This window comes from Dendropsophus ebraccatus, unplaced genomic scaffold (genome assembly GCF_027789765.1).
Source record: "Dendropsophus ebraccatus isolate aDenEbr1 unplaced genomic scaffold, aDenEbr1.pat pat_scaffold_1583_ctg1, whole genome shotgun sequence".
In the NCBI taxonomy this organism is placed as follows: domain Eukaryota; kingdom Metazoa; phylum Chordata; class Amphibia; order Anura; family Hylidae; genus Dendropsophus; species Dendropsophus ebraccatus.
The window spans coordinates 25,868-37,443 of NW_027209005.1; the positions used below are offsets into that span (position 1 = coordinate 25,868).

The following is an 11,576-nucleotide window of genomic DNA, read 5'->3' on the forward strand; positions in this document are numbered from 1 at the left end:
GCGTTCCAGCAGTGGAACGCAACTGACGTCATGAAGATGGCGGTGCCCGGGAATACTGCACCGCTATACAGGATTAGGTAAAGTATAAGATACAGACTGCAAAGGCAGTCTGTATCTCCATAAGGTCTACTTATAAAGATACAGACTGCCTGTGCAGTCTGTATCTTATACTTTACCTAATCCTATGTAGCAGTGTAGTGAGCCGGGCGCCATCTTGATGACTGGAACGCACCGCTGGAACGCAAATGACGTCATCAAGATGGCGCCCGGCACACTATACCGGTACACAGGATTAGGTAGAGTATAAGATACAGACTGCAAATGCAGTCTGTATCTTTATAAGTAGACCTTATGGAGATACAGACTGCCTTTGCAGTCTGTATCTTATACTTTACCTACTCCTATGTAGCGGTGCAGTAATGCCGGGCGCCATCTTGATGACGTCATTTGCGTTCCAGCGGTGCGTTCCAGTCATCAAGATGGCGCCCGGCTTACTACACTGCTACATAGGATTAGGTAAAGTATAAGATACAGACTGCAAATGCAGTCTGTATCTTCATGAGAAAACTAATAGGTTTAATTAGGACAGATATACACAGCGATCTCGCGCTGTATAGCGCGAGATCGCTGTGTATTTACAGAGCGGCGGGCAAAGGCTCATGGGAGCTCTTCCTGCCGCTCTGCATGCCGGGAGCTTCCTGTCACGCGCCGGCTCTTTTGAAAAGAGCCGGCGCGTGACAGTGAAGAGAGACATGAATAAATTAAAAACGCGGACAGAAAATTCCTTAATTCTATTTACAAATATTAATAAAAAAGTAATTTAAATAGAATTAAGGAATAAAAAAAAAAAAAATCTTCCGTGATTGGTTCTCTTTAAATCGGCGAACGACTGTTTACACGGAATGATCTGCAAATTTTTTGTGAACATGTTGAAAGATCAAAATGAACGATTTCTCGTTCGTCGCTTGATCGTTTGCTGCGTTTACACGTACGATTATCGTTTGAATTTGTTATCGCGCAAATTCGCACAATAATCGTTACGTGTAAACGCACCTTTAGACAACTGTCAGTCACAGGGTAGGCCGGCCCAATTTCCCAGTTGGTCCAGAATGAGCAGATAATTACGAGTAAATGGTTATCCTCTTCAATGTGCTCTGGTCTGTGATGACTACAGACTGGACTATGTTTCCAGCATGGCTCCAGCGCACAGACTGTAACTTGTAATTCCCTCATATATTATTATTATTATTGTAGGTCCATGCTGATAGGCTGCGGGCAGGTGTGGGGGATCTCTCTGTGATCCGTGCAGGTTTAGGCCCCAGTAATAATATCTATGGCATGGCCCCTGCACTGCCCATACTAACATTGGGGCCTAGTTATGTCCCTATCGCTCCTGGTCTCGGTGCACTACAAATAACATCCATGCTGATGCCATATACAGCGCAGGATGACGGCTGACGAGGATTTCACACGGCCCGTGATTCTGCCCATACTAAGCAGGACTCCCGCCTCCATGGAGGTTGCATCACTCGCTCCGTAGCAACATGGTAGACGTAGCAGGTTCACGGTTAGGGGCGTGGTCTATATGACGGGTGGGCGTGACCTGATGCCACGCACCCGTGAGAAGCCCTGCTGCAGCAATGTGCGATCGCTGTCAGTGGGAATGATGGACAGGACAGTGGGCGGGGCTTGGCGGTGGAGGCGTGGCGAGGCTGGATCTGGTCCTTGCTGTTTGTCAGGCTCTGCAGTCAGCCAGGGACAGGGCTGTAGGTGATTTCTCTCCTCGTCTCCTGCTATCTGCCGCCGACCACCTCTAACAATGCTGTGGGCTGCCAATCAGGTCTTCAGGAAGTTCTCCACTGCAGCTGTGAGTAACTTGGCACTGAGCTGGCATGCACATATGCTGGCACTGGCTACATATAACCCCACCAGCCATGTGTCTCTGTGATTGAAGGACTCTGAGGCTAGATGGTTGTCAGCTGTGACCACATCCAATCCCATGGAGCTAGCCATGTGTGCTGTGGCATATACCACATGTATACAGTGACCAGCTGCTGGGGTTGGGGCCAAGGCTGTTTGTTGTAGTTGGTGCATATGTTGCTGGATTTGTCTAGAATACAGTAATTATATGTATGAATGATGATACAATGGATGCCATGTACAATGCTGTATTCCCAATGGACCTGGTCACACTGGTGTATTTTTTATCTTACTCTGTTCTAATGTTTTATAGAAGAATCCCCCCAGCACCCCCATTGCCTGCAGCAGCCGATGCCACTGGGGACATTAGGAAACTTTCTTCTTGGTTGGGCAGAATAGAGCATGCAGCTACCCAGTAAAAAAAAAAAGTTGCCCTCCTGTTATTCCTATCATTGACGTTATCATCCAGTAAGGTGTCTGTTTCAGTCAGTTATAAATGGAAGTGTGAGACACGCAGTGTAGAACGGGGAGCTTTGGGCCCTCCAGGCCCTCCCTCTATGTATACATACCATACATTGTTACCTCCCTTCATGCTTACGTACTGTATATTGTAACCTCCCTTCATCTGTATATAACACGCAGTGTAACCCTCCTTCATGTATACATAACATATATTGTAATCTCTCCATCTGTACATAACACGTATTGCAACTTCCCTCCGTCTGTACATACCATGCATTGTAACCTCCCTCTCTGTATACAGAACGTGCATTGTACCCTCCCTCCATCTGTACATAACATATTGTAACCTCTTTCCTCTATACATAACGTATATTGTATATACCATACATTAACCCCCCTTCCATTTGTACATAACATATATTGTAACCTCCATATGCATAACATATTGTATATTACATATTTTGTTATATAATAAATTGTATATTACATAATATATTGTAACCTCCCTCCATTTATACAGAATGTACAGTGTAACTCCCCCCTCCCTTCACCTATGCATAACATACATTATAACCCCTCCATCTGTACATAACATGCATTGTACCCTCTGTACATAACCTATTGTAACCTCTTCCCTCTATGCATAACATACATTGTAACCTCCATATACATAACATATTGTATATTACATGTTTTATATTATTATATAATATTATATTACATATTTTATATTACATAATATATTGTAACTTCCCTCCACATTCCTCCATTTATACAGAACATATATTTTAACTCACTCCTTCACCTATACATAACCTACATTGTAACTCCCCCTTTACCTATACATAACATACAGTGTAACCCCTCCATCTGTATATAACATGCATTGTACCCTCCATATGCATAACATATTGTATATGACATTTTTTATATTATAATTATACTACATATTGTATGTTACATAATATATTGTAACCTCCCTCCACATCACTCCATTTATTCAGAACGTATATTGTAACTCACTCCTTCCCCTATGCATACCATACATTGTAACCCCTCCATGTGTACATAACATATAATGTAACCTCCATATGCATATCACATACTTTATATTATATAATATTATATTACATAATGTAACCTCCCTCCATTTGTACATAACATGCATACCATATATAGTGTAACCCCTCCATCTATACATAACATATATTGTAACCTCCCTCAATTTATACAGAACATGTATTGTAATTCCCACCTTCACCTATGCATACCATACAGTGTAACCCCTCATCTATACGTGGCATATACTGTAAACTCCCTCCTTCTATGCATAACATATATTGTAAAATGTCTCTATTTATACACAACATGCACTGTAGCCTATGGAGGAGATTTATGAAAGGATGTAAATATACACCTGGTGTAAACTGCCCAGAGCAACCAATCACAGCTCCTCTTATATGTTACCAGAGCTGAAAGCTGAGCTGTGATTGGCTGCTGTGGGCAGTTTACACCAGGTGTATATTTACACCCTTTCATATATCTCCCCCTATGTGTTTAATATTGCAATGACGTTATCAGTAAGGTCAAATAGGTTATTTGACGATCAACTCAATAATAAAAAGACTTATGACTAGCGTCCGATACTAAAGTTTGCTGATGACTGCCGATGTCCCTCTTTACAGTGGTCGTTAAGGATCCTTAGGGTACTATTACACCAAGCACTTTTCCGACGACTAACCATTAACGATAAACGATCTTAAACGACCGCTAAGGCAAACGACCCGAAATCGTTCGCCCAAGTACACGAAACGATGATCGTTATTTATGATCGTTCTTGCGGTCGTTTAGTCGTCGCTATTGCGTACGTTTCAGCTGTGAATTCTTATTCCACCGAACGATGTGCGAACGATGAGCGAACGATCAAACAATAAAAATAGGTCCGGATCCTATTAAACGATCAACGATTTCTCGTTGGTCGTTTAATCGTTGCCTGCTATTACACGAAATGATTATAGTTCAATTTCGAACGATTTAACGATTTTTCGAACGATAGTCGTTCCGTGTAATACCACCCTTATTCTAGGTCGCTGTCTTTTCACAGTGGGTCTGCCATGCAGGGATCACTGTATGACAGCCGGGCCCCTGCTGTAGCACACAGGAATGTGGAAACCTCTGTTGCTACTAGATTAACCCTTAACGTGGAGGCATAATTGTCTGTCTGCTGCGTGGCCGGGTTTATCACCTGTCAGCGTTAGGGCTCGTTCACACAGAGCAAAAGCAGCTGAATTTCTGCGCTGAATCAGCGCTGAAATTTCAGCCGTTAAAATAGGTGCAGAGCTAATTTCCATTGTGTTGAATGGAAATTCTGCTCTGCAGTTCACACAGTGGAATTTCCGCACTGAACTAATCCGCTTTCCGCCAGAAGAATGAACATGTTCATTCTTCCGCTAGCGGAAGCCTATACAAACCAATGGGGCTCTAATTTTCAGTTTCAGCGCGGAATACGCGCGTAATCAGCGCGGAATGCAAGCGTAATACAAGCGGAAATTATGTGCTGAATCAGCGCGGAAATGGGGAAAAAAGGGGGGGAGGAGGATTCTAGTATATTTTCTGGTATAGTCTAGTTTACTCGCCAAATACTCACTGAATTTCAGCGCTGAATGCATGCGGATTCAGCGCGGATTCCTCGAGTATTCCGCGCTGAATTTGTCAAGAGCTGATTACGAGCTGAACACTTTCCTAGCAGAATACGCAGGGATTCTGCTTACATTCTGCTCAGAATTCAGCGTCAGTTGATTTCAGGCGGAAATATTTCCTCGCGTAATCCGCCCCTTTTGCTCTGTGTGAACGTAGCCTAATGCTGAGAGGCTCAATATGCTGCACTAGAGGACCAATGCGATCTGCTGATCGCTGTATAAGTCCCCTAGTGGGACAACAAAGAAGATAACAAAACAAATGCTAGGAAAATATAAAAAAAATCATACTACTCCAAAATGGTACCAATAAAAAGTTCAGATTTGCACCCCCTAAAATAAAAAAGTTATACTACTTGGCAGGTGACGACAGAAAAATAAAAACTATTACTTGAGCATGAAAGAGATATTTTAGCTACATTTTTCTATAGTGCTGGAGCTGCATATAACATAATGCAGTTCTTTCCTAACCTTGCTCCCTCAGGGACTTCCTCCTGCATCTTCAGGTCCCCTACTGAACGCTCTGGTCACTACCTCCGAGAAGGACCCATCTTGTCAGCGACAGCCCACTAGGCTATTCACTGGCCACGGTGCTGTCTCGCTTCAGTCAGTGATTGTCTGAACATGCTGTCACGGAGGAGACAAGTGCATCTCTGAAGTAGTGGCTGGAGCATTCAGCAGGGGATCTGAAGATGGTGCTGGAGGACCCTGGGCTAGGTAAGATTAGTATGCTTATTATATTCTATGTAGCACTATAGAAAATTTTAAAAGGCTGGAGCACCCTTTAAAGGGAACCAACTAGCACAATTGTGCTGATATAGTTCCCAGCTGCAGTGTATAGATCTACTGTGCAGCCCCCTAAGGCCACCAGCTGCATCTGCAGCAATACGTTACATTGGCGAAAAAGGAGTTGTATGACGGTGTGTAATGCTGCGTTAACACTAAACGATAATTGGTACGATTAACGATGCCGGAATAATGATTTTTTTTTTCTTAACGGTCAGCGTACGGAAATTCGTTTTGTGATTGTTTTGCGATCACTTAAGCCTATCTCACACATTGGTGAAATCAGCGATTTTAGAACATGTTGTAAGATCAAAATGAATGATTTCTCGTTCGTCCTTTGATCGTTCGCAGCGTTTACACGAACGATTATCATTCGAATTCGATCGTTATCGTGAGAATTTGCACGATAATTGTTTCGTGTAAACGCAGCATAAGGCTGGGAGAGGGGCGGCAACTAGTCTTCTGGGCGGAGAGTGGCCTGTGACTGTGGCTCTCTGCCTGTCAGAGTGCTCTGCGGGGATGATTGACAGGAAGAGAGGCATCTAACAGGTCTCCGACCAGATGACTAGTTGCTGCCCCTCTCCCGACCTTGCGAGCCAGAATAAAACATCATTTTCTCCTTTGTAAAGCTACCGCTGCAGATGTGAATGGTATGCTCTATGAGCTGCACAGTAGATCTATACTATGCAGCTGGGAACCATATTGGCACAATAATGCTGATTGATTCTCTTTATGCTACGTTTACACTGAGCGATAATTCGCCCAATCGATCATTAACTGATTTTGAAGCAACAATTTGGTTTTTATAACGATCAGCGTTTAGACGAATAAATCATTTGAAAAATTGTTTGAAAATTTGAAAAAAAAACGTTATTGCGATTGTTTTTAAGATCGCTTAAGCCCATCTTTTACATAAGGTAAATCGGTGAAAGACTGTTTTCACGAAGTGATCTGCGCATTTTCAGCGAACGACGATTTAAGAACATATTGAAAGATCAAAATGAACGATTTCTCACTCGTCGTTTGATCGTTTGCTGTGTTTATACGGTATTATCGCTCAAATGCTATAGTTTATGCGAAAGTTCGAGCGATAATCGTGTAAATGCAGCATAAAGACATAGAATGTATGATGGGGAAGGGGTTAACGCTAGGGCTGCACAAACAATCTACAGATTATGGAGGAGTGTAATAGGCTTGTAAAACAAGTGGCAATCTAATACGGCATTAAAGTGTACCTGTCACCAAAAAAAACTTTTGACATGTCAGAGAAACATGTCAAATGTTTTTATGGCTTCGATTCTGAGCTGCTTCACGATCGTCTCCCCGCTCTGTGTCTGTGTGAAGAAACGTGCCCCATAGACTTCCGTTATGCAGCCATCTCATCACATGACACAGAGCCGGTAGAGGACTGCCCTAAGCGCGGCTTTTCCTGCTTGTTTTTCCGTGTGTTTGCAATCTAAACACATAGGGGGATATTTATGAAATCTGGCGCTTTTTACGCCAGGCTTACAAATGTCCCTGCAGCTCCGGAGCTCAGGGGATTTATGTAGAGGCGCATTGCCTCTACATAAATCCCGATCGCACGGAGCCCGTCCATGCGAAAAGTTTGAAACCTACACCAGCTCAGAGCTGGTGTATGTTTCAGTATAATTTTTGTAGTGAAAACTGGTAAATGAAGCTGACCCAGAGTTCGCGCCTCTCCCCCCTCCCCGCCCCACTTGTGAAGGTGGCGTAAAATGGCCAGATGCAAATATTTTATTCGCAGAACGGCCATTTGCGAATAAATTAATTCGCATCTGGCCATTTTACCCCAACAAATACAATTTTTTGTTTGATAACTTTCCCCCATAGACCCTGACGATGAAAACTTTGGATGTCTGTCAAAAATCTAAGCCTGATGTCAAAGTCAAAACTTTTTCTTGGTGATAGTGCTTCTTTAATGTTTAGACCAGATCTTAGTTTCCAGAATTTTCACATCTTAGACCACACCCTCCTTTCAGAGACGGCAGAAAAGTGTCAAAAACATATAATCAATGTGGATAAAACATTTTGGGCAGAACTCTGGCACAGACATATTATATCTGATCCATTATAATCTCATTACCCAGGCAGCAATTTGTGTTAGGTTATATAAAGTATGATGAAAAATATGTCTATAAGTCTATGTCAATTAATTTGGACTATGTGCAATATGTTTAATGCTAAAGTAAGATTATCTCCAAAGATCCGGAAACATTATTACAGTACAATATATGGATGGATGGATTAGACAAGTAGACCCTTCCATCCTACATTTTTTTAATATATAAATAAGACAGTCTTATTAGTGGATGTCTTAGTGGATTCACTTAGCAGATTTCTTATTTTTCCATGAAGAGGAATTCACATGTCACATGCACAGCAGGGACAGAGTGCATGGTATGATGGCTTCCGGCCACCAGGGGGAGCTCACTGCAGCACAATTGTACAACACAGCAGGGACAGAGGGTCAGTAAGCCAGCTTCTGGCTACCAGGGGGAGCTCATCTTGGCACAGCAGGGACAGCGTATGGTATGGTGGCAGGCAACGGGATAACAGCAGACTGTGCAGCTCTACATCTGGTTGGGGACAGCGGGGATGGTGGCAAATGATGGGCCTCTTGATGCTTTCCCTACACATTTACAAGTGACTGGCACGGAAGGGAAGATCGGGGTTGGCGGCAAGTGACAGTTCTGTGCGCAGCTGCTCTGCAACAGATGGTGAAGGTAGGGGACAACGGCAGCGGGACTAAAAAGAATCAGGGCTGCATGCCCTGGTGTTCTGTTTGGCGGGCATGCTTCCAAACAAAAACTTTTGCTAGGTTCTACTTTTGGGAGAGGCCTTATATTTAGCAATCCAGCAAAACCTCTACTAGGTCTTATTTTCAGGGGATGTTATTTTTGAAGAAACAATAGTTTTTAATTTGCCATGTAGTTATTACCTGGAAAATGATTTCATACTAGGTGAGAACTAAGTAACCCCAATTTTAGTTGCTTTAGGGACACATTCTCCTTATGGTACTATAAAAACAGAAAGTGCAAGTATTTAAATGCCTTGGCTCTGGTGTGCCGTAGCCTTTTATCATGCCAGTAAAACAGCCACTCCTAGACAATCACTAATGTCAATAACCTAGACCAACCTTGTAGTTACTTATAAGTTTCTGTATAAGAAGCTTTCCTAGACTGTAAAGGGCCTTTCATCTTGTGTGCAGTTTTTTATCTATTTAGCTCAGAGCTATTCTTTCCTCCATAAGGAGAGCAGTGGCTCTGAGCTAAATGGATAAAGCATATCAGAACATTGAAGAGACACCTTGTGACGTAGTGAGCATATCTGGTAAGTTGTGATATCCTGTATTCTGGTAATATAATAAAAGAAAATTACAAAAAAATGCAAAACAAGGCTCTCAAATAAGAAGAATAGATCATTCTGATCCATATATAACAATGGATTTTCTTCTGCAAGTAAATATTACAGAATGCATATCCAGCAAACGAATGGAGAAATCATCTGGCAAGGAATGCATATGTCAAACATATTGGTACTGTATTACCATTTGCCTGTGTTTTTTGTTAATAACATTTATATTATTTTCAGCCTTTAATTTATTAATTATCTAATATTTTTTTGTATTAGATGATGGGTGTATTAGCCATTCAGTGTCTTCGATTAGCTAGATGCCAACTGTACAATGCGGTGACATTTTTTGGCCGTAGCAAGTGTCCACCTACTACAACCAAGTTCATATCTGGTCATCTACAGTATATTGTTCTGTATTAACATATGTTATGTTGTTTTGGAAGTAGTTACGGTTTACTTCCTGATTTTCATTGAATGTTGTTTTTAGAACCTGGTACAATATTGCATTCTTTTCACTTGTGCTTGTCAGTATGTCACATTACTATATATGATATGGCGCAATAGAATCTGCGGAATATTGTATTACATTGATTTGCCTATCACTTGCTGCTGCTTTTTATAGTTAACAGTTCCCTTTAGTATAACAATTTCAGGACTGTCTAAGGACTGCTGCAATTGTCTTTATTACAGGTTTACTATCAGAATAAGCTCCGGTTAGCTCTTATTGGTCAGAGTGTCTTTGGTCAGGAAGTATATAGTAACCTACGCAAGGAAGGACATAAAGTGGTGGGAGTTTTCACAGTCCCAGACAAGGATGGGAAGGCAGATCCTCTTGGTAAGTCTTTTATTTGGTGCTGCTTGGACACTTGTTTTTCTTGTGGAATCACTATATGTAATTCAGCTTCTAACTTGCCCATAACTGACCACAGGCTTTTTTAAATCTTAGACACTTCATTTAATGTGAAAAATATTATATTGGGGCTTTACTACATGGGTTAAGCAGAAATTTTATAGTTTTGATATCGGGACAAATAGCTGTTGTTGGCTGATACTAGCCGTATCTGTAGGCAAGGCCAAAAATTAGAAAGAACATGAGGGTCACGTACCTGGGGCCTCCACCCATTACCCTCCCTGCCAAATCTGACTGCATATATCTCTGTTATATTTTCATATACTGTATATTTATCCAGTTTAATGACTTTATAGGGAGACAGCTGTCAATCAATCAGAGCTTGTACCAGATCTGACAGTGACAATTGATTTTTATTGTGTCATTTCTGTTTCAGCGGTGGCAGCAGAAAAGGATGGCACACCAGTGTTTAAGTTCCCCCGATGGAGACTTAAAGGGAAATCTATTCCAGAGGTCGTAGAAGCCTACAAGTCTGTTGGAGCTGAGCTTAATGTTCTGCCCTTCTGCTCCCAGTTCATACCTATGGACGTCATTGATAATCCTAAGCATGGATCTATCATCTATCACCCTTCCATCTTGCCTCGTCACAGAGGAGCCTCAGCTATAAATTGGTGAGCCCACTTATTTTAAAGTGGTACAATGCCAAAAATCTGATTTAATGTATTCCAGTATTTGTACTGACATTACATGTCAGTTTGATCCATTCAGCAAATTTTAAGGTCCCTGTACCTATAACTTTATTTTTGCCTGTTTGAGTATTTATTTCATGTCAAATAGTTCACTTAAGAGGACAGCTAGGAAATCTTATCATATTGAGAGGTTGTCCTACTCTGGTGGGATTTTTTTTCACATTTGGTTAAAAAAATGCAAAAAATAATGTAATATGTAACTGAGCAAAAATGTGATGTACATGCTATCCACAGGACCTTGATTCATGGAGATAAAAAGGCCGGCTTTTCTGTTTTCTGGGCTGATGATGGGCTGGATACAGGACCAATTCTGCTGCAGAAAGTTTGTGATGTAGAGCCCAATGATACTGTAGACTCTCTTTACAACCGATTTCTCTTTCCCGAAGGAGTGAAAGCTATGGTAAGAGCCTTTTATTAGTTCTTAATGATGGGTCTCAGACATTTATGAAGTATGGATGGGACATGTCACCAATGCCTGATGAGTGAGAGCCCCACTTCTATGTTGAGAATGGGTGAATAGAGAGAGCTTTGCAGATGCATGGATCCCTCTCCATTCATTCTTCTCTTGAATGTGTCAGGTGGCAGGCAGCTCATCGGGTAGGATAGGGTCCCCTCTGTAGTTCTTGACATTTACTATCACTGAAAAATTTGTACACACCTTTTTTCAACCAATGGTTTTTAATGTTTTTTTTTCTACATTGTATCTTCGTATAGAGGACATGAAACCATAAAGGAGCA

General features: G+C 41.7%; 1 protein-coding gene across 1 annotated transcript; it reads left to right on the forward strand.

Moving 5' to 3' along the window:
- Positions 1–1,705: 1,705 nt before the first annotated feature.
- LOC138775377 (mitochondrial 10-formyltetrahydrofolate dehydrogenase-like) lies at positions 1,706–11,238 on the forward strand (the record flags this gene model as incomplete). Its single annotated transcript, XM_069955922.1, has 4 exons — positions 1,706–1,867; positions 9,930–10,074; positions 10,526–10,760; positions 11,073–11,238. Coding segments are annotated over exons 1-4 (594 nt in total), but the record flags the coding sequence as incomplete, so codon positions are not given.
- Positions 11,239–11,576: the final 338 nt, after the last annotated feature.